A 27,063-nucleotide genomic window follows, 5' to 3' on the forward strand; every position below is an offset into this window, starting at 1 on the left:
CCACTGGAATGCGTCGCCATTCCTCTTGCAACATGTTACCCCGTTGGACAATGGAAGTTGGCCCCATGTTTCGGCGGCTACTATGCAGTGGTATGCAGCCAATAATGTTCACCGGTTGGACTGGCCTGCACAGAGTCCTGATCTCAATCCCATTGAGCACCTTTGGGCGAATTGGACCGGCGATTGAGGTCTCGGGAGATGTGGCTAACTTTCATTGTTCAATTGAGTGCCATGTTGCAAGAGGAATGGTGACACAGTCCAGTGGATATCCTACACAAACTAGTGCAGAGCATGCCTGACAGGATGGCTGCTGTTATAGCAACAAGAGGTGATATCACGAGGTTCTTAAGGGGAAAAAACAGTGCCCAATTACTTTTTGATAGATAGTGTATTTATATCCTGACGCAGGAGAGAAAAAATAAATAATTATTTATCTACACTCCACCTGCAGATATAATGCAGTTACGCATTATGCAGCTGCCTTCTACAATGGAGCCAATAATGCCGAGAAATTAGTGAATAACGATATTGTTGATAGAGTGTGTTCGTTTAAAGATTCAAGGAGCTTGTTGAATGTTAATTTTAGAAAAATCAAAGAAAGAACACTAAGGCATTATTATTATTATTATTGTTATTATTCTTAAATTCTACAATTTGGAATTTCTCGTTAGAGAGATCTTTCCTTCTCCACTCTGCCCTTGAGTAGTGATCGATAGATTTTTGTCATCACACTTCTCTTAACTGAAGGGGCGAATTGAACCCGAAACAGAGAAAATACAAAATTACAAATAGTTTTCAGTCTTTAAAACACGTTTGTATTTTCGCGGATCATTGCCAAAGGTTTATCCTTTGACTACATTTGGTATTATCATTTGCAGTCTTTGGACTTTCCAAAGGTTTTTGACTAAAGGGGACAACATTATTTTACTCAGTTATTGAAGTAGTGTTTTTGCGTTCTCAATGGGTTAACTATTGGCATTTCAAAATAGTCACTATTCGAACCCCATTAGGCAACTGATATTATATTTTTTCCTGTTAATTTATGGGTGTTCCGATTTCATATACCAGTATCGGTATGTATTGAAAAGATGATCATCTCAACCTTTTTGTGTCAGCACGAATATCAAATCCATATACTATGGTGAAGTAAGCATAATTATTATTTATTTTTCTTTTCAGAATAATTCTTTCCTCAAAATATGTCCATACCTATAGAAATAAAAATCCAAATCAGTACCGGTCAAACGCTTTCTGTTGTGTACTACGTATTTCACCTGTTGCTGTCCACAATAACCAAACATACTGGAATCTCTCTCTCATTTGGTCTCTCTTTCCCTTAAAAGACGGAAGTGTTGGTTGCACTGTAATAAGCATTTTTGCCAATAGATGGAGTTGGACTACTAGGAACAATGAATGGTGAGGAATTTATTAACTAAAATTATCAGCAATGAATAAATGTCAGCTATGCCCGTAGAGGTGTATAGTCGGAGTTGTGGGGCTCTGTAATAAAAGTATTGTTGTGACGAAATATTGTGTGCGTTTGTATGTAATGTGAATGAAATTTCCTGGAATGAGATGGGTGACCTTTACACTGACCTTCTATGTAATTCACACTTTCTAGAATATGTAAATCCACTTTTTTAAAAATTGAGATAATAGCGGTTTCGTTATCTACCTAAATGTCTCTAGCAATTTTCTAATGAATGTTGTGCCTAAATTCCCTCATTCCGTCCATAAATAAGCTTCAAATATGATGAACACTGCAAACAATTAGGAAAAAAGTTATCAGTTTTTGGCGTTTGCTGAAAATTGTTAAGAATGGATGTAGACAGTTTTGGAATTGGAGGCTTCATATATATATATATATATAAAGTGACTGGAACAAGAATTATATTGTACCATCAGTTACGCATTATATATACAGTACAGTATTTGTTTTATGCATGTAATAAGAGTGTGAAAAACGTATTACAGTTGAAAGTGTTACAGGCATTTCGATGTTAATGAATAATTTCATAGAGAAATGCAAAATAATTCACGAATAGACGCTACGCCGTATAGGCAGTAAATTAACGAAAAAAAAAATGCCGCACATATCTTCGCGGCCAAATATCGCAATGTCTTTCGTCTTCTAAGGAGTGTAGAACTCGGAATATTCGCACTCTCTATCTCTTTCACTCTATGCCAATGCAGAGGGCTGGGGTACCAAATACAAGTCATTCAAGTTACTTCATGGTTATGTTAATACGCGCATTCCTTTCTCAAGGCATCTGGTCGTTGATTGGCTAGCGAACATGAGTTGAAGTGACGTCACCTGCTCATGATAATGAGGTATTCAATATGGCGGAGTAGATAGATTAGTGTTGCCAGTTGCTATACTTTTGGATGGATTTAAGTGGTGAAATATGCCAAGGAGACGAAATGGAGAGATACCTTTACCCGATGGATGGGATTTCGCAAGGGATTACGACGGAAAGATCTATTTCATCGACCACAATAGCAAGAAAACAACATGGATTGACCCGCGGGACAGGTAAGGAGACTTCACCCTGCGGGGCCCCACGTCAAATCCTTAAATTCCTGAGATGTTTCTTGTGTCGCTATAGTAAAATTCGGCTGAAACGGAGTGGGAAGTGTAACCAGAGGTTTATGTTTGAGGGGTACAGTGATTTGTGTGTAAACTAGAAGTAGAAGATTTCGCGACATGTGTATACTATGTTAAAATTATATTAATTTTCGTTTGGATGGCCAGTGTATGTGCTGCCATCTCCCTGAAAACATGCAAGATTATTACAGTTGATAATCGCTCTAATATTGTACTGTACTAGTACACACGACGGGCTCATGTTATAAAGTGATGTACTTTGTAGGCAAACTGGACGATTTTAACATACGTCTGTTTTTATTAATATGATTGCATGTTTGTCTGGAGTGTTTACTTGCCTTACGGGTGTTGTCAAAATGCAATAATTTGTCGACAAACGTTTGTTTGTTTACCATTTCCTGTAAGGGGCGAAGAGCTGACAGTTTGTTATTCATATTGCCCTATTAAATAATACCGGTAATGGTAATGTATCACCTAGAAAACAATCTAATTCTTCGTTTATACAGACTCTATTGTAGTAATTTGAACCTGAACAATCTGATTAAGAGAAGTTGCGCGATATAGTCTTGAAATGTGCTCATAATCTTTACATTTTAAATAATAGACAAGTAAAATTTTTGGGGTTTTTAACGAGACCGTTTCGGTAATTCTACAGAAGGATTAGACAAAAGGATTTTGTTCTTAAATAACTGCGCACTACGAATAATATAGAATACAAAACATGTGGTTTTACTTTGTGGTACGCAATACTTTTCATAGTATAACATAGAACTATTCACTTTTTGTACATAGTAATGAATGTATGTATCGCCGTCATATTGACACGTGCTGATGAGATACGTAATTTTTATGTAGCCTACTTAAGTTTGCTCGAGAGGTCCAGGTGCAAATTTCTGGACAGTGTCCTGGGACACACCAGCAAGAAAACAATTTTAGTGCCAGTGGAGGTGCACATTTTTGTGGACAGTGGATGTTTGGCGCCCTGAATTGCACCAGCAAGGAAGCATTTTAAGTCCAGTGGAGGTGCAGATTTCTGGACAGTGAGTGTTTGGGGACCTAGACTGCACCTGCAAGAAGACATTTTTATTGCCAGTGGAGATAGAGATTAATGTCGAAAGAGGTATTTCGATATAATTAACAATCGTGTGTTACATTTAAATTATCTGTTCATTTGTGATGTGTAGTGTGGACAGTATGGCGGCAGTGCATTCCTTACTACGTACAACAGGTAAATAGTTCCAGGTTGTTGTTTAGTTAACTGTCCGAAGACAGATTTGACCCTCATAAATGGCATCAACACGACATCATTCATGAGGCAACGAAGCCAAGAGTTAATGGGACATAATCAGACTTTAGATGTATAACGTACAAAATTTGTTCTTCCTCGATACATATCGTCAGGTGAAATGTACTGCCTGACAATAGATGTACATATCAGCTAGAAACTTCAATCAGAGGAGTTCAAGTTTATTCTGTGGGAAATGTTGGATGCCGGGAAGTAATACCACTTGCTTAGTACTCTATACTATTAATAGTACAGAATTATTGAAGAAAATGTGGAACCTCCTCTGGTGAAGCTTTTCTGTAGATATACCCAATATTCTTTTAGTTTATTAAATAACGCACTCTATTTATTGAATCTTCGAACTCGCTACGCACCACACATGAGACTGGTGCCTGAATTGTGTTGCATTATATCGTGACGAAATGGAACTGAGAGGTGGTATAACTTTACAAATAGTCTATAGGCTACGTATCTATCAGGAAAAATAAATAAGCGAGTTTTCGCAAGACCGAGGATCAGTGACAGCTTAGATTTTATTTGTTGTACTTTTTGGTAGATATGTACATAAATTGATTTACTCTGGAAAGAAGTGCTTTCCCGCGCAGTTTAACATAATGGTGGTACCACTAGATTACGGTACGTGATGAATTCGTGTGGAAATGTCTGAGAAAATAATCAGTCGGATGTAATATAAAACTATATTTGGAGCGGGTTGGGCCGGTTCAGAGCTTCCGCAATGATCACATAGTGTCTTTAGAGAGAGTTATTGTTTAGTCACCTGCCCAAAGACAGGTCTGAACCTCACAAATGAATACCAACAAAGCACCACTAATGAGGAAACTAGGTCAGGAGATAATGGGGTAGGGTGGCCAGCTTAGAGAGAGAGTGGTGTGCTATAATTTTGAGGTTATTTTCAATTATGTATGTACATTTTTTTTCTCCCGTGTGTTGTGCGTAGCGGGGTCGAAACCATTAGCCCAAGCTGGAATCGAACGCACACCCGAGCACAGCTCAGGATCAGCAGGCAAACGCGCAACCACTTGAGGTACGCCGGTGGCCTACGATAGTAATTCACAGTTATGTATGCCACCCCGCGTGTTTAATTAAGCTTGTATAATCGATTCTGTCTTATGCTGTGCTGAGAGTATAGGCCCAAGAGAGACAGCTTGGCGTCTTGCGAGTTTTCAGGGAGGTTATTTTCGGAACAGATGCCTTACTTTCTAATGTTGGCAACCGTATACACGCGGTGCATGCCTTTCTACTACAGTATTCATTATTTGAACACTATTACTCGTCATTTGAATGCGTACCTAGGTAAATAGTTTGACGGTATTACTCGTTATTTGAATGCGTAGGTAAATAGTTTGACGGCCACGAGGTCATTGTTGTTTAATCTCAATTACATTCGTGAGGAAAATTACGATATTTTTCAGATATCTTAAACTGTTCTGTACAACACTTCGCCTTTAAGAAAGTTTGTTCACATTACCGCTTGCTATTATTTTCTCTGTTAGAGTGAGGGTAATCATCTGTGAAATTCCACAATGAAACGAGTATCACCCGCTGACAAATAGTCGGACCATCGGATCTGTGCCCCTTCAGCGCTGTCGTCGTTCTTGAAAAAGTTAACGCCTGTACTCACCCCATTCCACCCGCTTTCCTCCACCTCGTCAAACAACAAGCCACGAACCTTGCCGAATAGGGATGTTGCCAAACTTCCGTCGAACGGTGTCATAAATAACTGGTCCTCCATGCTAATAATAATAATTGCTACAATATAATTTCTTTCAATTAAAATACATCTTGTATTTCTACATATTTTAAACCTAAATTCCATGTCACGAATCACTTTCCGTAGCGTTTCTCTCCAACCGTGGAAATTATTGCTTCTTTCGCAACCTTCAGTAATTTCTTCAATGTCGGAACTTCTTTCTGCACGGTATAAAATTCTTGTATCTTTCGTCTTAAAATATACATCGGTTCATATCATCTACAAGAATTAAAGGTTCCCTTGGTCTGTTCTTCCCTGGTGATTCTAGCTTTTCATCTCTGCACAGACTCCCTCCTGATTTTCTTTATTAGGCGCTCTGACCTGCCTATACAGGGTGTTTCAAAAATACGGGGCATAATTTCAGGTATGTATTTCCCACATGTAGACAATCAAAATAGTTCATTACAACATGTGTCCGGAAATGCTTTATTTCCGAGTTATGGCCTTCACAACATTGAAATTCACCGGAACGTTTTTCTTTCCGCAGGTCGTTGCCGTTAAAGGAGACATTAAGAGGGCACTCTGACAGTTCATTCCGAGGTGAAGGTTACATTCAGTGTTGTGTAGGCGTTAGACTGTGCGACATGTATTCAAATCAAGAGCTGGCAGAGATACACTTCATGTACGGTAAGGCGGACGGCAATGCTGCGCTGGCTCGTCGTTTGTACCAGGAGAGGTACCCACAGCGACAATGTCCAGATCGGAAGACATTTGTACGTCTCCATTACCGTCTGTGCGAGTATGGAAAATTTAACTCTCCTGGTTTGGGAAGGGGACGACCAAGATCTACAACTCCAGAAGTACAGGAGGAGATTCTGGAGGCTGTGAACATGACTCCTTCTATCAGCACACGAAGAGTAGCGTTGCAAGTCAATGTTCCTCATACGACTGTCTGGAGACTGTTGAAAGAGTATCAATTGTATCCTTATCATATCTGAGGACATACGCAATACTCCTGGAGTTTGGGATCGTGTTCGCAGGTCAATGAGACATCGACGTGAGGTCTGTATTCAAGCAGGAGGTGGACATTTTGAACATCTTCTGTAATGACAACGACCTGCGGAAAGAAAAACGTTCCGGTGAATTTCAATGTTGTGAAGGCCATAACTCGGAAATAAAGCATTTCCGGACACATGTTGTAATGAACTATTTTGATTGTCTACATGTGGGAAATACATACCTGAAATTATGCCCCGTATTTTTGAAACACTCTGTATAAATGACATATCATCTTGTATTAGTTAAGTAAGTAATTTTAATACGTAATCAGTTGAAATAAGATAAGCCTCATCTGTGATCGCAGTTGCTATTTTCGTTGCCTTATTTATAGGAAACAGATATTGACCTATTTGTTTCTCTTCATCGCAAAATGCTATTACGTACTTGCGTAATAACATTTCTTTTGCCACTCCGTGCTACAATGTTCATGTTGAATTGACAACACCGGACTGCAAGTGCAAATAAACTGTCCCGCAAGAAGGCTAAAAATTGTGAGTAGTGGGGGGAGAGAGATAGGAATGCAGGGAGAGAAATAAATTACCGAGGCTGAGAAGGAAGTATCTTACGGGGGCACAGATCCGATGGTCCGACAATACCTGAGTCATCCATTCATATTTTCCAACCATAAGACTAACGCTTGTTGACTTTAATTCTGACGTTTGGCAACAAGGCATTGTAGTGACAACATTATAATAATTATGACTCTTCCCATTACGAATGCAATCCGCCTTGAACTCATTTATTGTACGCGGCAATCGTCTTTTCTCATAAAGGAGTGAAGTAGGATCACGTGCTAGGATTTCGTTGCTAAGCTGGCAAGTAAGCATACGATTAATTGAATTTAGCTAGTGGGTTTTATGTTCATTCACAATATTGTTCGGATGATTTGAGTGGAATGTTTGTTGAAACGGAGTGTACATGGGTCTAATTTCTTGGGTAATTCTCTCCATTCAAGTTAGTCAATATATACGGTATTTAATAATATATTATTTCGCGTACCGGTATATTATTATTATTTTGTTTTAATATGGGAGATATAGGCTACTTCGACGGATTTCCTACTCTTTAACGAGGAAATACATTATATATTTATCTCATTGGTGTCGGGAGTTCCCAAGGCCTTCTCTTCCTCTCTACTAGGGGATTACAACTACCAGGGGCGCAACCAGAATTTTTTTTTTAGGTGAGTTCAGCTACCTTCAGATAACTTACTGTGTAGCTAAATTTAATTTAAATGTTCATTTCATTTGTTACAAATATTTTCAAAGAAGGGGTCTTATATCTACAAACACAAATATAATCTACAATGAAATAAAGGACACTAATTTACAAAATATGAGTCTATTGAAAAATTTTAGTAGGTCTGCTCGTGTGCTACTTGTTCTAAAGTACAGTAGCTAAAACTCGTCTTCAGACTACGTCACACTTTAAAAGAAAATGGGTCACACAGAAAGTCACATAGGCCTATATTTAAAGTACAAAATCATGCCTTCTTGCACCCTCACAGTCACAGTATTATATCACTGCCACATTGAAAGCAGATAACTTTGTAGATATAATGTCTAAAAAGAAATTGTCTGTTGATGATGACAAGGGTACTCAGGCTTTGGAAAATAAGAAGAAACTCAAGCCAATAATCGAAACAGTCCTACTATGTAGACAGCATGATCTGCTGTTACGTGTCATAGGGACCATGGTGAGTTTGATTTAACTGAAGCCCCACTAGAGAATGAAGGAAATTTTATAGTTCTTCAATGAGCTCTTGTAAATACGAGAGATAATGTGTTAAGAAACTATTTTTCCGAGTTAATATGGTAGAAATGCTACTTTTATAAGTTGGAATTGTCATTTGCAAGAAATTCTCTTACATTTGGCACACGTGACAACCATGTTTTCTTACCTAACACAAACCATCGAAATTCATGTGATTCTGTAATTACAAGAAAAATAGTTTGAGATATTGCCGGTTTACAAATAAAATACATTAAGTAAAAAATATTACTTGTGATAAAAAAGCGTTTGAAAGTTCTTGACGAAATTAATCCTCAAAATATTATATTTAGCAAGTTATTTCTCTTTATGTGCATTTCATTTTCCATTTCTGAGTTTATACACACACACATTATGTACATTATATACGCCTTTTTCTCAGAAGTAATATTTTTGACTTAATGTGTTTTGCTCGTAAACCGACAATATGAATGGTGCAAGATGTTTCTCTGTTATTTCAGGTAGGACTAGTGAACAATTGTGGTGAACAATTTTCTCTTTGTATGTTAGACATAAATGATGATGGCTTGAAATAATGCAATATAATAAATATATTACAAATTTTTACAATTTATGCCTCTAGAGAATGTAGGCTGAAAGGTGAAAGTTTAACACAAAAAATAGGATGAGCTAAAAGAGTGCAATATCAACACAGAATAGGCCTATTTAGGTTAAGGCATGAATGGGGATTTACTGGTTCGCGAACCGAAAGTGCTTCGAAAGTTCTCTCCAACACTGAGAGATGAGGCTGTAATTTACAGTGCCAGTCTCTTCACATTAGTCATTCAATTCAATTGAGGGGATCAGAAGCAAAGGAGTGTAAGTGCCCTTTAGTTACTTTTGAGAAAATATGATAGAAAATGTTTAAACTTTCGTAAATCTCTTTAAGTTTTAATTTTCATTTAAAAAACGTATTATTTTGAACTGATATTAATTCGAGTTGAAAATTTAGAAGCAAATCACTTTTCAAATTTTTTAAACAGATTCTGTCTGAAAAACTGAAACGCCTGACAATAATATGCCTGGACTATCTTAAAATCATTTAGGTATATCTAACATTTTTTCAGCTACTTTCACCACATTGATTTCGATGAATTCCCTGTCAATGAATTGTTTTAGATATGGCCATGCATGCCTTACGAGAGCCTGAGTGATTTCAGAAGATAAAATGCAATGATAACTTGTAAGGACTATGTTATCGGTACAGATTTTGCTTTTTTTTGTCAGATTCTATAGACGTTGTTTTTTCCAACTGATTTTTTCAAATCAATTAACTGTTTTCTTCATTAACGATCTCAAATAATACAAAAAAATAATTCAGAATTCTGTTACTCCAAGGCGAAATATGATATAGCCTAGACCCTATCATTTCTTGCAGGTTTTCGTGAACGAACATTTAAATTTTGAACGACCATATAAAATCTTAGTATTCACAGGTCATAATGGCAAAGGGATGTATCTTTTAACCGATCACACATTGAAATTAAAATTAAAACTTGACAGAATTTACGAAAGCTTAAACATTTTCAGTCACATTTTCTCAAAACTAACTAAAGTGGCTCTTATACCCCTTTGCTTCTGACTCCTTCAATTGTTTTGATTTGTACACTACGGAACTACTTCGTATCAGAGACCAAGAGACCCACACTGTAAATCACAGCCCCATCTCTCGGCATTGGAGGGAAATTTCGAAGCACTTCTGGTTCGCGAACCAGTAGACGTCCATCCATGGGTTAAAGTATGATGGAGCCGCTGCCATGAGTGGCCTAACTATTTGTTTCGTGCTCGCTGTGGGATGTCCTACCGACTCGAGCGTTGCAAGTGTTTTCAGTCAGAATATAGGGCTGTCAACACTCAAAAATTGCTAAATTATAAATATCACTAAGGCATCACTAAAATCGCCTGCAGAAGTGAAAGTATGAGAATTTAGCTAGAGAATGAAAAATTCTTTCCATTTTCTCCATCAGTACCAGTTGCAGAAGACAGCTCTGCAGTAAATATTGACTATACCCCAACTCTGGCTACTAGCAATAGGCATCTATAATGAACACCGATCAAAATACCCCTCATTTCTCATGAAAAACAAGAACTGAAAAGGCTACAGTGGAGTATAGTGGACTTACGTTGTCAGCAAACAGCTGGATGCATTAGGAAGTTTGATTGATAACTGGAAATACACAATAAAAATCTGGTTCTGGATAGCTCCCCATTGGTGTGCCACTGACAACTACTATATTAAGACTACAATTACAATTATAATTACAGTTTACATTAAATTTACAATTAAAGTTATAAGAAAATCAAAGTACAAAAACATACCTGCTTAATAAAGACTAGAAATGTATTGTATAAATTAAAAACATAAAATTTACTTTGTCATACGTTAAAAGTGTTAAAATTGTTAAAAAAGGTATATACAGACGGCCTGTTTCGACGCTATGTGTCGTCGTCCTCAGTGTCTCTTGAACCACTGGCGATCTTGAATCTGCGATGTGCAGTTGTCGATGATGGGGTGGGGGTGTGTTGCTCCTATGGTGAGGGTTGGCTGTTTGTATGTTATGATTTATTATGACGTCAAATAATGTGTGCGTATCGAACTGCAGTTGTGTGTTAAGTATATATTGTGGGTATGCTATTGTATTCTTATATATTTCGTACTGTTCTAGGATCTTTAACTGTGAACTTTTGGTGTTTTTTTTTTTTTTCTGTTTCTATATTATTGTAGTCATGATTATTGTTGATAATGTGATCTGCATAATATGATGTGATGTAGGGTTTGGTTATAGCTTTAATATGTTCATTATATCTTGTGTGAAAGGATCTTCCTGTCTGTCCTATGTAAAAGTGTGGGCAACTATTGCATTTTAATTTGTAAACTCCAGTTGAATTATATTTATTTGAATGTTTAATGTGGTTATTTATGTATTTCTGTGTTGTATTATTTGTTTTGTATGCAATTTTGTACTTTAGTTTTCTGAATGAAGTTGCAATTTTGTGGGTATTGGTATTGTGATATGTTAATGTTATGTATTTATTCTCGCGTGCTGTTTGTGTTGGTTGTTCTGTTTTTGTTTTGCCTTTTTTATTAGTGTGTCTATTATGTTAGGGTTGTATCCATTGTCTTCTGCTATATATTTTATTGTGTTTAATTCTTCAGTGTAGTTGTCATTGTTCATTGGTATATTAATTAATCTATGTGTCACTGTATGGAAAGCTGCATGTTTATGTTGTATGGGATGATTTGATGAATTGTGTATATGTGTTGTGGTTGTAGTGGGTTTCCTGTATATGTTGAATTTGTGTCTTATTTGTTTTGGTTATGGTGATGTCTAAGAAGTTTATAGCTTGGTTATGTTCCATTTCTACTGTATACTTTAATTTGGGATGTATTTTGTTGAGTTGTTGATGTAGGTTTTCTATTTGTCTTTTGTTTCCATTATATAAGACTATTATGTCATCTACATATCGATGCCAGTACATTATTTTCTCTGCGTGTTTGTTGTCGGTGTTTAGTATGTGTGTTTGTTCTATGTTGTGAATAAAGATTTCAGCTAATATACTTGATATAGGTGAACCCATTGGTAATCCTTCAGTTTGTGTATGACAAAGTAAATTTTATGTTTTTAACAAAGTGTTAACGAGAACTTTAATCAATGTATAAATTAAGGATAAAGAAATAATTATTTAGCCTACTGAAGTACAAATTAGACGTAAAATAATTATGTAGGGATAAAATTATCGGAGATTAAATTGAAATATTTTATACTAGAATAAGAGAACTGTTCACAAGAAGCCATGTCTCAATGAGTCTCAATTACTGATCAAATGCCTAGTAAGTTTGCATTTGAGTTTAATTTTTTTAATTTTATTTCGGCAGTCCCTGATGCTAGCAGATATTGAATTCCGGAGTCTAGGCAGGGTTATTGTGAAAGAGGGATGAGGACGAGGAGGTGCGATGGGAGGAGAACTGTCTGAAGACAGGTCTGAACCTCACAAGTGATACCAACATAGCACCACTTACTGTCGGTGACTCAGGAGAAGACGAGAGCGGACTGAAGAGGAAGGGATGTGAACAGATAACGTACGACAACACGTCAATATTTGTAATGTAGTAAGCGGAAACATTAGGTCTCCTTCTGTTCAACTTAGCTTTAATTTCCATACGCATTGTTACTCATGTTTCCTGCACGAGTAATAACCTGGGTACTGGGATGCTTATCTGAGCGTTGTTTATAATAATCAACAGCGTTAGTCAAGAAGGTCACATTCTTGCCCCTCGTCTTCTCCTGAGTAACGGACAGTACGAGGCAACTAGGCCAGGAGATAATGGGGTAGGGTGGTCAGTTCCTTCCCCCCTCCATTGCATACATTGCCAACTAACTTCATAGTCCAAATCAGACTTCAGATGCATACAAACAATTGTTCTTCCTCTGACACTTATCGTCAAGTGAGATGTACTGCCTGATAATAAATGTACGTATCAGCCAGAACCTCAAATCAGAGGCAAATGGGAGGAGACTAACAAGAATTAATGGGTGGTCACAGCTGCTTGATAGTTCTCTGCAGCTCATGAGTATATCTGCCAGTCTCATTTCGTCTCCGCTCTGTGACTTTGTGACACAATCATCATCGTCGCCACTACTACCAGTCATCGAAGGGGATCTGTCCATAGTTTGGCAGAAAGTGACCAGCTTCATTCCAGTAAATTCTGTGAGATGTGTGGTGGTACACAGAGTTCTACAACTTCTGCTTCCATCACCTCTTTATCATTTCATCAACACTGAATAATTCTTGAAGTTAAAAATCAATCATTGAAGAGTTTTTTCTATACAGACCTATCGCACTGTAAAACACTGATATTTATGCCTGGCAAGAAATAAGCTGGGCCTACATTCACTGGTGCAGCAAGGGGGAGGTTTGTGGTAAAAATCTCCCCAGACCCTCCCAGGAAAAAAACAACGAAATGGTGTTGAAGCTGTGCAACATTATAACAATGACTTACTCCCAGTACTACATAACCTGTTCACAATAATGGCAACTCTTCCTAACTACTTGTACTCCTAAAAACTCGTTTTTATCACTAAGAAATCGTACCTTAGGAACAGTACAGCGGAGGAGTGCCTTAATGAACTGGCTCTCATATATGTATATACATGAGGAAGTTTCTGAATGAAAATGATGTGCTCAAGGAACTAGCTAAGAAACATAGAATAATGAAATACACTGTGTCCAGTTTAAAAGAATAATAAAAGAAAAATGGTCATCTGTCATTTCATGGCACATTATTTTTTTTTCAGCACAAATATTTTTTTATTTCGCGCATGACAATACTGTACTGAAAATTTAAATCTGTGCTCTCATATTCTTGATATTCAATGCTCCTCAAATACTGTATACGGAATATCTTGTTCGAAGTGTGTTGAACATACCGGTTCAAGATGAATAGTTCCTTACATGTTTGTCCGTTTAACTTTTCTTTACTGTCTTTCCCATTTCTATTTCTCGCATGTTTAGTACCTCACATGTAATCTATGCTTTTATTTTAATACATATATGACCGTGAAGATACTTGAATATATCTTACAAAATTCCTGCTACAGTTCATTGTGGTAACATTCTGCCACATCTGTAGTTTGTACAGTTCGAAATTGAGGCACTTCAGTCCATAATCAGAGGGAAAGTTAATGTTTCAATATAGTTTTCCAGAATGTAATGAGAAAATTCAAAATGTTCTCTAAAGCTGGAGGGGCCTCTGATATTTGTTCTGCAAAACCATCTGATAGGCTACCTAAGATGGTAGTAAATAGGAAAGATTAAAAAAAAGTTTTTAACCACTTTGAAATTTGAGATGTTTTGTTTCGGAGCTCCTGGTTTGATATACTGGTTCCTTTAATTTTCCTAAGCCAACTCTGCCCTGAAATTTACACTCTGTAATCTTTACACTGGGAAAATTAATTTTGGCAGCATTGTGTGATGTTATTTCATAATGTAACAAAAGCTTCGAAATGATGAACTGCTTTTCAATATTTGGGACATAATTTCTTCAGGAAGCACCACATGTTGTTATATGTTTGGGTAATTATTAGCATTTAGCAAAAAACAAGTAACCATAGGAATATTGAAAACATTAATACACAAACCTATGGTGTACATTTGATAGAAATGGTTGGGAGCATAATCAAAAGTACCGTCAACCAAAGCAGTGATGAATTCATTATTCATGACAAAAGTGGATTGGTTTCACAAGTTGCTCTTCTTCAGTAACAAGGATTAGGCTTATTGGCCTGTTCCAGCTTCAATGTTGATGCCTTCCAACCATCTTAATCTGGGTTTTCCAACAGTTCTCTTCCCCAGTGGTGTGTAGTTTAGTAACAGTTTAGGTAGTAGTTTTACATACCAAGACTGTTCTCCAATGTTGTAACTACATTTTTTGGCAGAAGTGTGTTATAAGGTTTCACTGATGGAGGAAGGAACAGGAGAAACCCTGTATATATACGAATACATATATATTTTTTTAAATTAATGAAATGGTTTTATGGTCATGATACCCTCTCTGTTTTATGTGTTTAAGACTAAGTAAAGGCACTGTTTGCCTGCCCTACGAGATAGATCACAACAGCATACACCATACAGTGTTGCCAAGCATATTGAATTGTGAACTTGCCTACATTAAAAGAAGAAGTAACTTATGATGAATGAAACCTATGCCCTAAGAGTAAAATGGGATGAAATGCACTGAAACGAGAAAAATTTACATTTCATGCATCAACACATTAAGTGATAGTTGTGTGAAAGCTAAACTCAAAAAGGATTTTTTTTTGTCGGTACTAGCATGTCATGAAAATGCATTGCGCATGTGCATAGCTGCATTGTTGCCGAGAAAACATATGCTGCATTTGTGGTCATGTGAACTGAGAAGTAAATGGTTTTCTGTTTGCTTTAGCCGGGAACCTATTTAATCCAATGCAAAGTTCTGTTTCATTTATAATGGCACATTAAGTTTTGTTACCATAATGTATTGCTTCTGTCTGATGCTTTTCCAATTCACTGCTGGCTAAAGCAAGGAGATGCACTATCACTTTTACTTTTTAATTTCGCTCTAGAATATGTCATTAGGAAACTTCAGAATAACACAGAGGGTCTATGCGGATGACGTGAATATGTTAGGAGAAAATCCAGAAACCATTAGGAAAAACATGGAAATTTTACTTATAGCAAGTAAAGTGATAGGTTTGGAAGTAAACCCCGAAAAGACGAAGTATATGATTATGTCTCGTGACCAGAATATTGTGCGAAATGGAAATACAAAAATTGGAGATTTATCTTTCGAAGAGGTGGAAAAATTGAAATATCTTGGAGCAATAATAACAAATGTAAATGGCACTTGGGAGGAAATTAAACGCAGGATAAATATGGGAAATGCGTGTTATTATTCGGAAGAGAAGCTTCTTTCATCTAGGCTGCTGTCAAAAAATCTGAAAGTTAGAATTTATAAAACAGTTACTGTATATTACCGGTTGTGAAACTTGGACTCTCTCTTCGAGAGAGGAACAGAGGTTAAGGGTGTTTGAGAATAAGGTTCTTTGGGGCTATAAGAGGGATGACGTTACAGGAGAATGGAGTAAGTTACACAACATAGAACTGCATGCATTGTATTCTTCACCTGACATAATTAGGAACATTAAATCCAGACGTTTGAGATGGGCAGGGCATGTAGCTCATATGGACGAATCCAGAAATGGAGTGCTAGTTGAGAGGCCGGAGGGAAAAAGATCTTTGGGCGGCCGAGACGTAGATGGGAGGATAGTATTAAAATTGATTTGAGAGAGGTGGGATATGATGATAGAGGCTGGATTAATTTGTCACAGGATAGGGACTGATGGCGGGTTTATGTGAGGGCGGCAATGAACCTGCGAGTTTCTTAACAGCCATTTGTAAGTATGTATTATAGTCAATTTTTTAAATTTTTTTCAAATCTCCCACCCTCACCAGAGCCAATTTCTGGCTGCGCCACTGCTACATTATTTCAATGCAATCTTATGCCCTAACTCGAAAAAAAAAATTCTTACCTAAATTTTTGGAGAAATCGATTACTAATGTTATACTGCAGCTCTACTCTTGAATGCTGCGGACCTATAGTCCCAATATAAACATGTTATCTACTGTACACCTACTTTTATGGCTTGCTAAAGGTTTGGGATGTAGACGGTGGTATTATGTAACAGTTATACAAATCTGACTTTTCAGAAATAGCTCCCTGTAAAGCTGATTTGAATAATTTCAAGGGAAAAATTGTTCCGGGGCCAGTAATCGAACCCAGGACCTTTTGCTGGGTAGCTCATTCGGTAGAGTGCTGGCACGCTCAGCCAAAGGTCCTGGGTTCGAAACCCGGCCCAGAACAATTTTTCCCTTGAAATTATTTTTATTTTATGTATTCATTAAAGACATCAGCTCAAAGAATTTGAGTGACCACAAGGGTCCTGAATACAATAAACATGTACAGTATAATGTGATTTGAAATATTAAAGAAAAAAGAAAGTTAATTGTTGAAGGCAAATAATGTAAGTGGATTAACTGAAATAGAGATGATGATGATGATGATGATGATGATGATGATGATGATGATGATGATGATGATGTAATATTTGAAGAGAATCCTTGATAATATTTATAAGAATAGACATTACATAATCCAAAGGAATGTGAATTTCCTTAAGATAATTCCATGTGAATTTTGTAATTGAACCTCTACTGCCAAACAGCAAACCAATGACAGACCATTGTTTAAGAGGGACATTGTACTTTTGAGAAACATAAGGCAGACAAGATTGATATATAGACTTCTCAATATCAACTTCGATGGCTTGATTTAAGTTCCTTTCGAAACGGATAGTAGAGTCAAGAACAAGACCCCGTTTTAAGCGTCCATTAATAGAAATAATGTCTGCCCGTCTGAAAGAACCATCTCATGATACACAATGTACTTCCTCATGAATCTCCCAATTTAAAGTTTTTAACGATGTCGCCAAAGCATGTCGTACACCAGCCATCGTCAACTGGCCTGCATACTAGTTCGGGGCGCCGAGACGTTGGCTGAGGAGGTAGTACCACAGTTTAGTATATACAGTAGCGAAGCTTGGGCTGATTTTTTGCATTTCTCGCGATAGTTGCTAGCCGCTTGGAGCGCTGTGAATGCTAGGAACAATAGTCTGTGTCACTGCCATCGTGATCTGATACAGGCCGTAAGGCAGACCATGTAACTCGCTTAACCTGATCACGAAGGGCGGCGTTTCAACCATATAAATTAGTTGGAATGCATAAAGACTAACATGTATTTCTCTAAAATGTAGTGTAATTACATTAATAAAATTTAAAACAATGATTATGAGACACTTCAGACATAAATCACTTGCGAGTTAAGATGAAATATTATTTTTGGTGTGAAAATTACGTTGTTCGTATGTATAATACTTGCCTTTATTTCAATTAAATATTGCGAAATTCTTGTACATTCATTTATGCACGAGTCAATAATTTTCAGTTGCACCGCACGGATATTTAGATATGTTGAAATTATATGTTATGTTTACTGTCCCAGTTGCCCCTTTCTGACTAATTTTAGTGGTCTCCAATGCCCTGTCATTCATATGGAAATATCATAGGTTATGTTTACTATATATTATATTCCTAAATTCGCAATTATACATTATAATTAAACATAATGTCATGTATGATACTCCGCACATTCAATTTGTCTGTATTTTAATACTACAATTGAGTATTGAATTATTGTATTTATCTACTATCTTGCCTAGGACCCGCGTTACGGAACGCGCGCTGGTTCGAGCCCTCATAGGGGAAGAAATTTTCTCATGAAATTTCGGCCAGTGTATGGGACCGGTGCCCACCCAGCATCGTGATGCACTTGGGGAGCTACAATAGATAGCGAAAATCCTGTTTAGCAAACCAGCTATAACGGCTGGGGGGATCATCGTGCTAACCACACGATACCTCCGTTCTGGTTGGATGATCGTCAACCTCTGCTTCGGCATGTGGGCGTGAGGCCAGCAGCCGGGTGGTCGGACTGGGCCCTTCAGGGCTGTAACGCCATGGATTTACTTTACTTTTTTACCTAAGAGACGAAGTAACTATCATAGGAGTGGTATGATAAATTTTCTGTCTTTATTAAGGAGGGTAGATGTGCTATATTAAAATCACAATATAAATTCTTTTTTTATTAAACCTCAAAATAGCTTCCTCTAAACTTAAAATGTTGATGCGGAAAGATTATGTTAACATGTAAAATTCTCTTCACATTAAAATAACACAGTTTTGTAATTATTTCTGCAACATAGACTATTATGCAACAAGAAGTAAAGGGAACTTATGGACACATTGCATTAAATAAAACTTAGCTATGATACGCAATAAAGTTACAATATAATAATTTACTGAGCTCCATACAATGAAATAGAAAACCCGAACATATATTACGGCCTGGTCTAGATCGAAAAGGCATTGACTGTGCCGTATTTCGCATTGTTGTGAAAGGTTGTGTAAACTGTGAAATGTTCGTTATCGGTTGTAATAACTGTATAGTGAGGATCACGTAAGTTCAGTTCCCAAACAGCAAATATTTCCGCCTTGTCAGTGTTGCCAACTGTTACCAGATATCACCACATGTAGTAAAATCACGATCCTATGTACTGAATGACTTCTTTACTCACCGTACTTTACCTTAATGTCGGAAGGTTATTCTAAATAGTTTCAATAATAATGAGAAATGTATTGCTATGTTCTATTCTTTTATTCCTTTACATTATTATTAGTATTAGCATTAATAGGTTACTAGACGTAAATATACAACAAAGTATAGTATATAATATTCAAGAATCAAATCTGTTCCAAGACCAATTAAATTATTGTCACTTCACTTCAAAGATTCCAGCGTACATATACTGTACTTCCTAAAGGTAGATAAATTAATAACCAATTGACTTTTGGTTGGAATTCGAATGAACTTCTGATTATCTTTTGAAATTAGTAAGGAAATGGATAATACAACTAGGCTAAAACTGAAATAATAATAAATCAACTTACAAAAATAATTTTGGTCCTTAAAAGCCATAAGTAATTTCACTTCTAGATACCTTTTTAAAGATTTCATTTGTTTGTAAATTGCTTAATAATGCTACACTTACACTTATTATTTCTGCAACTCCACGTCTGTCAATGAAAAAATGTATGATACATAACTGTGAAGTCTCTTTTTGGCTCTTGTGTCCTAAATTTAAATAAGAAAAAACAAATGATTCAAGAAATGTGAGCTGGTGAAAATTAAATACTCAATTAATAAAATAATTACTACCAAAAGAATATTTTATTAATTCTATACAAAAGATGGATTACACAGAACAGATGGCCAGAAATCATAGATTTATTAACAACATACAGCATGAAACGATCATCAAAAAAATGCTTTCTGTACACAATAACATCTTTCAAACGAAGTGAAATAGCCAATAAGTTCAATAAATATTATGCTAATAAGTAATAACTATAATTAATAATTATCTACAAGCTGTAAAAGGAAATAAAATAGTATATTGTTGAAATTAGGGGGTTATGGTTTATTACGTGTATTTATAATTTTAATTACTTTTTCTACATTTAATTATATTTTAATTTCTATTAGATTAGTTGGTGGTGTGGTTGTTAGTTTTATCTGTGTACGTCAGACTATTAAGGAAAAACTGAAAGAAATGTTAAATCTACTATCTACTTTATATAACAATATTTAATCAAGAACTGAATATTACTATTAATTTAATAACATAAGACCCAAAACATCTCCAAGTCCAGACAATACACATGCTGATTTTCTTAAACATGTTGGCAAACAAGCAAACTCACTACTTTTATCTTGTAATCTCATCTAAAATACAATATCTGTCTGGAGAAAATCTATCATAACATCAATTTTGAAAAGCAATTATTCAACTAATATCTTTTCGAGTTATCGACAGATACCACTTACTAGTATGATAGCCAAAATTATGGAAGAGATGATTTCATAGATTGAATTGGTTCCTGGAATCTAGTAACTAACTTTCATTTTATTGGGTTGACTTTAGAGAATTGCATTCAACAAATGGACAGATTTTAAATTTTAGTCAAGATATTAAAGATATTTTAAACAGAAAACAAAACAACTTAACAATTTTAATTTATTTTCAAGGATCATATGGCTCTGTAGATATAAATCACTTAAGAAATTGCAAACTTAGGGTGTCCATGATAAAGTGTTACACTGGGTCAGTGACTTGATTATTTGATTCATTGTCACAAATATGTAAATAGAGACAGATTCATCTGGGCTTCCCACATTGTTGTTTTCAGGAATACATTTTCCAATATTAATGTCGATGGTCTAACTAAAGAAATAGATCTTATGATAATCTCATCATTTGCAGATAATATGGTTGTCCAGAACAAAAAATCACAGTCCACAAATATTAATAAACTGAGCCAAAATCCCAACAGACTTTTTGACTCTACTTGGAGAACTCAAACTTGCTCAATTAAGGGAAACTTTACTAATAAAACACAATCCCAAGTTATTTCAAAATGAATAGTATATAAGTTAACTTTAACAGATGATGTTAAGAAATGTGATACTTCTCCAGACATTTTAAAAATCATTAGAAACGATAAATGATCTGGTCAGTGAGTGACTACATACAGTATTTTTTATAGATGGATCCTGTTTACCAAGCCATAGATGTAGTGGTGTTGTAGTACAATACCAGTATATTCCCTTTTACAGGGAATTATATTCAAACACTTGTTTGCCCCATTTTAACCGTGACAATGCTTTTTAGTTCTTTTAAATATTCTGGTTATTGTATTGTGTTTAGTGAAAGATTTTAGATAAGGGCGCAAATAGCCATAGTAGCTGACGCGCCCTTTTTAAACGCCACTAACTAACTAACTAACTAACTAACTAACTAACTAACTAACTAACTTCAAACACTGACTAATTTTGATAGTGAAAATTTAGATACATTTTTAAGCTTACAAAATCTCCAGTATCGACTTCATAAATCTGAGAAGGCTGTCATACTATCAGATTCAAAATCAGATGTTCTTGCTGCAGTAATGGACGTAACAGCATGAAATCTCAATATTTTACAGTGTTTTAATATTTTAAGCAAAATGGTCGAATTACATCGACGACTGGTACTTCCGTGGATCCATGAACTTTATGGAGTGGGAGGTAATGAGGTAGCTGAAAGGTAGCAAAATTACTGTAAGGTTATCTATACCTGCATCTTACCACACTGTTAAAAGAATAACAAGATCAGAACATGACAATGTGGTAACAAAAATCGGAATGATTCTAAAGCAAATGAAAAAATTGCAATAGGCCATCCGGCATCTGCTCCACGATGGAGGAAAATCCTCAGAAGAAACCAACTAATCAGACCAAATGGGGGATCCAAACTACCCTCGAGTGCAGCTCTGAATTTGCAGGCCAACGAGTCTACCGACTAAGCTACATTGGTGGCTCCACTAAAAATATGAAGTACATGGCACTCAGATTATTAAATTGACAAACCTAAACAATTATTCATCAGTTAAGCTATAAAATATAATACATAGCAAGCAAGTTAATTCAATTTAAAAGTATAAACAATTCAATCAGTTGAAATATACAGAAACTGATAATAAATATCATGCAAATTACTTCACATTACAAGCATAAACAATTCATCACTTGTGGTATACAGCCTACTATTTAATTTACAGCACATACAATTCATCAGTTAAGCTATAGACCTACAGTCTACTATTCAATTTACAGCATATATAATTCATCAATTAAGCGAAACAAAAATATAGTACAATATATAGTAAAAATAATACACCTAATTTAATAACTGAACTTCTATGAAAATCTACAGTGGCAGTACTCATATTATCACAGGCCATGATTGTCTCAAATATTTACAAAGAACTGATATTTCAGAATCTCCCCATGCCATTTCTGAAATCTCAATGAAGATATGGATCATTGTCTTGACTGTTTAACTTTACACAGCTTTCAATCATCTGGTTAAATATTGGAGTGCAAGATAACAAATGACATCAACTGCTGAACACTGGGTATCAATCAACCAACAACTTCATTACATTAAAGGGGGAAAAAAACTGAAAGAATTAATTGTATATAGACACAACACATAAGACAAGGCCGCTTCATAACAGTAATTGGCAAGGCTCTGTTGTTTTAGGATTCTTATGTAGATTCAATTTCACCTGAAAGAAAAAAGTAGCATCTATAAGTAGTAGTAGTAGTAGTAGTAATGATAATAATAATAATAATAATAATAATAATAATAATAATAATAATGACTGTAAAGTATGGAAATTAATATTGCAATGTAATATCGAAAGGTGATTTCACACCATCAACTCTTATCATTTAGTACAACAAATCTATTATATTCAGTTGCAATCACCAGTAGCTGTTCTTTCCTCCATTTTGTTGTTGGCTGATTTTTCACAAGTCTGCTATGATATGCAGCACTATCCATGACAATAACGCATTGCCCTAATGTTCTCAGGTCAACAACTGTGTTTGCACCCACTTCTCAACTACAGGGCTATTCATAGCACTATGGTAGTCCTGACTTTTCTTTCAATTGCATGAAAAAATTAAATCAGCACCTGCAATAAAAATTATACCTGGGCATATAATTACGTCACATGAATTCACAGCATTTAAATAAAGAAAATAAAACATGACATGAGATCCTCTTTGGTGAAAGGCTTTCCCACGTTTTTATTTAGTCACCAATTTTTATATTTTTGTACCCTGATTTAAAAAATTACTCTTGCCAAATTTATGTAAAATATAAATCAATATAACTCACCGAGTATAAATCCACCTTTCGTTCCGGCATCTAATCTTCCACCCTCATTTGTTGGTCTATGAATAACACCATTCATGTCACTGGAAACTTCACCTGGTTTATTTCATGAATAAGTGAGTGATCCTACTTAAAAAAACAGAGAGAGAAAAGCAATTCACATTGACACTCTAAGAGACACAAAAATTTTAAAGACAGGAAAACCGTTCAAGAATTTTATAACTAACCTCTAGTTATAATATGAAACTATTAATTGCAAAACATGTTGTTCCCACCTGATTTCATTACTAGTAGCCTATATTAATTGCAATTTCATATTCCACATAAGTGTTAATCTATTTGTTAGTAAAAAATTCAATCACTCAATGTCTCACAATGCATTGAAATTTACCATTCATAAAAATCCAAGTCTCATCCAAGAATACTACGGGTTTAGGGTTCTCACGCTCCACATTTCTTATATATTCTCTTAAAAATGAATAACATCACTTTCTCATACATGTGTATAAGGATCCCCTTTGCTCCATAGAAATTTCATCTCTTTCAAAATTTTTTTCACCGATGATAAGGATACTCTAAATAAATATGTTTCATAATCATCATTCATATGTTCCAGAACTTTTGCTGCTGTTAGTACTTCCCCTGTAACAGTAAATGAAAATTATGCCATATTTTTACACATAGGCCTATGACTAATATCAGAATTACATTGCATAAATCAACACAATAATTCCTGTAACTTCCCTACCTTTATGTAACTTGTCATAAATAAATCTCGCAATTGCATCTTTCGTAAAATCATCAGCATCAGTCACTGGATGTTTACGTAGTCTATGTTTTCCTGGTGTCACGAGTGGGGTCCCCTTGTGTGAATTTATCACTTTCGTGGCTGTAGTTAAGCCAAGCTGTAATAACAAACAATAACATAATACTTCTAAAAATTGTTATATCATAAAATTCATGCATGATACCAACATTTACAGCTATATGAATAGAAAATGATCAACATGTTAGGTTGGGTCTACGATAGGTTTAAGTAGGCTAATATTTAGGTAATTCTCCAGAAAAGCTGCACCAAAGAAGGCATAATTTTATTTTGTTTAATTGATTTCTGTGATATTTACATAGTGATGAACACGTGGTTTTAGTGCACAGCCACAAATACTTTCAGCACAAAAATCCTTTGACACTTACCTGTATATTCTAATGCATTGTTGTAGTCCCTCCCTCAAACTTGTTACTAATTACCAATATAACATGCGAGAGGTCCAGGACGAAGAGAAATGGTTAGTTTCCCAGTAGTGCGTCCTCGTCCTCTCGAGTGTTATATCTTAACAAGTACTTTGGGTGGGGTAGCTTTTCTGAAGAAACACCATATTTAATATTACTTAGACCAGTCATGAATAAATTATTCAGCCAGAGTCAACGTTCCTATGCTTTGTAGAGTATGTTATATAGTCATTATATAAAACTGAATTATTTTTAAGCACCATAACAGGCCAACATTCATGTAATATTTGCTGCAATATCAAGTTAATAATTACAATATGACTTGTATTTTCTTCAGCCGATGTGGCATGTAAATTGTGATCTGAACGGTTAATTTAATACCAAAAGAGAAAACTGGAAATTTACTTTCGTGCTGTTTGATTATTTGTTCGTCTAATTTGTAAATGTATTTAAGCTATCACCTACTGCAGTATTACAGTATCTTAAATGTATTTAGTGTGGCAATATGAAAATCACTGACTTGATTAAAGATAGGCCTAACCTAAAAATTTGTTTTGTTTGACCACAATCATGAAATTATTAGTGCAAACTCCTAAAACTGAATACCACTTTGAAATGTATGCTTAAGAATACTTACTCCTAATAATTTTCCTATTCTGGTTGTAATTGCTGTCTCCGTTAGCATAATTCCTTCTTCATTATCTTCTTTCTTCAACTCATTATACACGTGAATTACAGATTTCTGAAGCGTACTCTGAATGCCACACATTTTCTTCCTTGGAGGAGTCACTGCAACACTATTTCATTTTTTTGACATAGTAATAAAAATCTAAACACGAAAGAAATTCATTAAAATTTGAAATAATATTTCTATCCATTACCCACGTGCATTATCACGCCCAAATATATTATATTTATTCGTACTTATCTAACTATTCTTGAATTATAACCACAACGCAACACATAAAATAACTATTATGTATTAATATTAATACTAATATTAATTAATTATTAATAAGTTCGAATTTCACTATCTTCCAGTAACCGGCTGAGAAATCTAGTACAATTTTAATTTCATGGAACTCCGGTACCGGCAAATATTGTCGATATTTGCCTCAGCTGCCAACATACCAGTTACAAAATCACTACCATTTATAGTATTTGTCAGTATCGAAATTCGAAACGAAGTTGGCAAAAGAAAATTCAACCTTCAAACTAGAAAATCACCATAATCCACTAGCATTTGTAGTAATGGGGGAAAAATGGTTAGGTTTCACCCTTAGGGTATCAAGTTACCTGGTCTTCCCTATAAATGGCTAAAATACAATAATTTGAATAATAATATGGGACAAGGAGACGTTTGTAGCACTATAAATTCTAAGAAAAAGAGGTCAGAGTTATCCTTCTTCCAAAAGATCCAGGAAGGTGAGTTTATAAAATATAATATATACTTTATGAAAATAATATATAAACCTTGTGTATTTCGTATTTCAATAGTGGAAGGAAGGTGTTCATTTGTCAAAAGAACACGATATCAAAAGTACAATACATTTTATCTTCTGCTAGGGAAAGAGTCTGTGATGAGGCGATAGTAGCGATCCTGGTGGCTAGCAACTATCTATGGATGCGCATTTCAACTGTCTATGTTTGCATATTTAGTAAGTATTGAGCTTCGCAACTGTATATACTAAATTGTGGTAGTACTGTGCAATGTGCAGTATGTCGAGCCAAGCCAACGCATCCCATCACAGAAGTCAACTTTCTGACCATAATTTACAATGTGTTCGTCGATGTGTTCTACACAAGCATTGACATTTTAACATTGACCTGTTAGTGAGGGAAAAACGAATTAAAAATCCAGGAAAACCAATGCTAATGATCAGCGAACATAATTTTTATCATTTGTTATTTACATGGTAATAAAATAATTTAGGCCTACTTCAGTATTGTAACAGAAACGATAATAGGCCTATGCTTCATATGTTATACATGATAACAAATAATTGGTTTTGTGAGACATAGTTTCAGATAAAAAATTGATTATTTTATTGACGACGCTTGAACAAAGGAATATGATGACATGATTTAAATATTAGTAATGGATTCGATTTGTTTAACATTTTGTAACAGTGAAAATGCATTATAGGTCTGTAAGTTCTCAATTACTTTAATATGAAAAAAGAAAAACTATTTGCTTTCAAAACCGTTGCAATACATAACGAAAAAGTACAACTTGTTTGTTGTCTTAAACTGAAAAGTGATTTAAAAATCCTGGAAAACCAATATTAATGAACAGCGAAAATAATTTTTATCATTTTTGTTATTTAGATTGTAATAAAATAATTTACTTCAGTCTTATAATAGAAAAGATAATATGTTTCATATGTTATACATAATGAGAAATAATTGGTTTTGTTATATACAGTGTCAGTTACAAAATGGATAATTTATTTTATTTTATTGACGAACT

The 27,063-nt window shown here is 35.3% G+C and overlaps 1 protein-coding gene and 1 long non-coding RNA gene across 4 annotated transcripts in view; one reads left to right on the plus strand and one right to left on the minus strand.

Annotated features, from left to right (window-relative positions):
• Nucleotides 1-2,317: 2,317 nt before the first annotated feature.
• The window catches only part of kibra (WW and C2 domain containing protein kibra), a 402,614-nt gene continuing 377,868 nt past the window's right edge, over nt 2,318-27,063 (plus strand). Inside the window, exon 1 of the mRNA XM_069826453.1 lies at nt 2,318-2,533. Within this exon, the coding sequence (XP_069682554.1) occupies nt 2,406-2,533 (128 nt within the window). The 5' untranslated portion in view covers nt 2,318-2,405. The remainder of the gene's footprint in view (nt 2,534-27,063) is intronic.
• On the minus strand, nt 20,023-25,309 carry LOC138700122 (uncharacterized). Of its 3 annotated transcripts, none has more exons than XR_011332231.1 (6): nt 25,231-25,309; nt 24,112-24,268; nt 23,755-24,005; nt 23,367-23,489; nt 22,953-23,160; nt 20,023-22,749 (listed from the first exon to the last, which is right to left on the minus strand). It is a non-coding gene; the product is annotated as an uncharacterized lncRNA (long non-coding RNA). The 3 variants fall into 3 exon arrangements; XR_011332230.1 differs by having other exon boundaries at nt 22,609-22,749; nt 23,367-23,492; nt 25,231-25,306; XR_011332232.1 differs by having other exon boundaries at nt 22,609-22,749; nt 23,367-23,492; nt 23,863-24,005; nt 25,231-25,305.

Source organism: Periplaneta americana, chromosome 5 (assembly GCF_040183065.1).
Source record: "Periplaneta americana isolate PAMFEO1 chromosome 5, P.americana_PAMFEO1_priV1, whole genome shotgun sequence".
Taxonomy (NCBI): Eukaryota; Metazoa; Arthropoda; class Insecta; order Blattodea; family Blattidae; genus Periplaneta; species Periplaneta americana.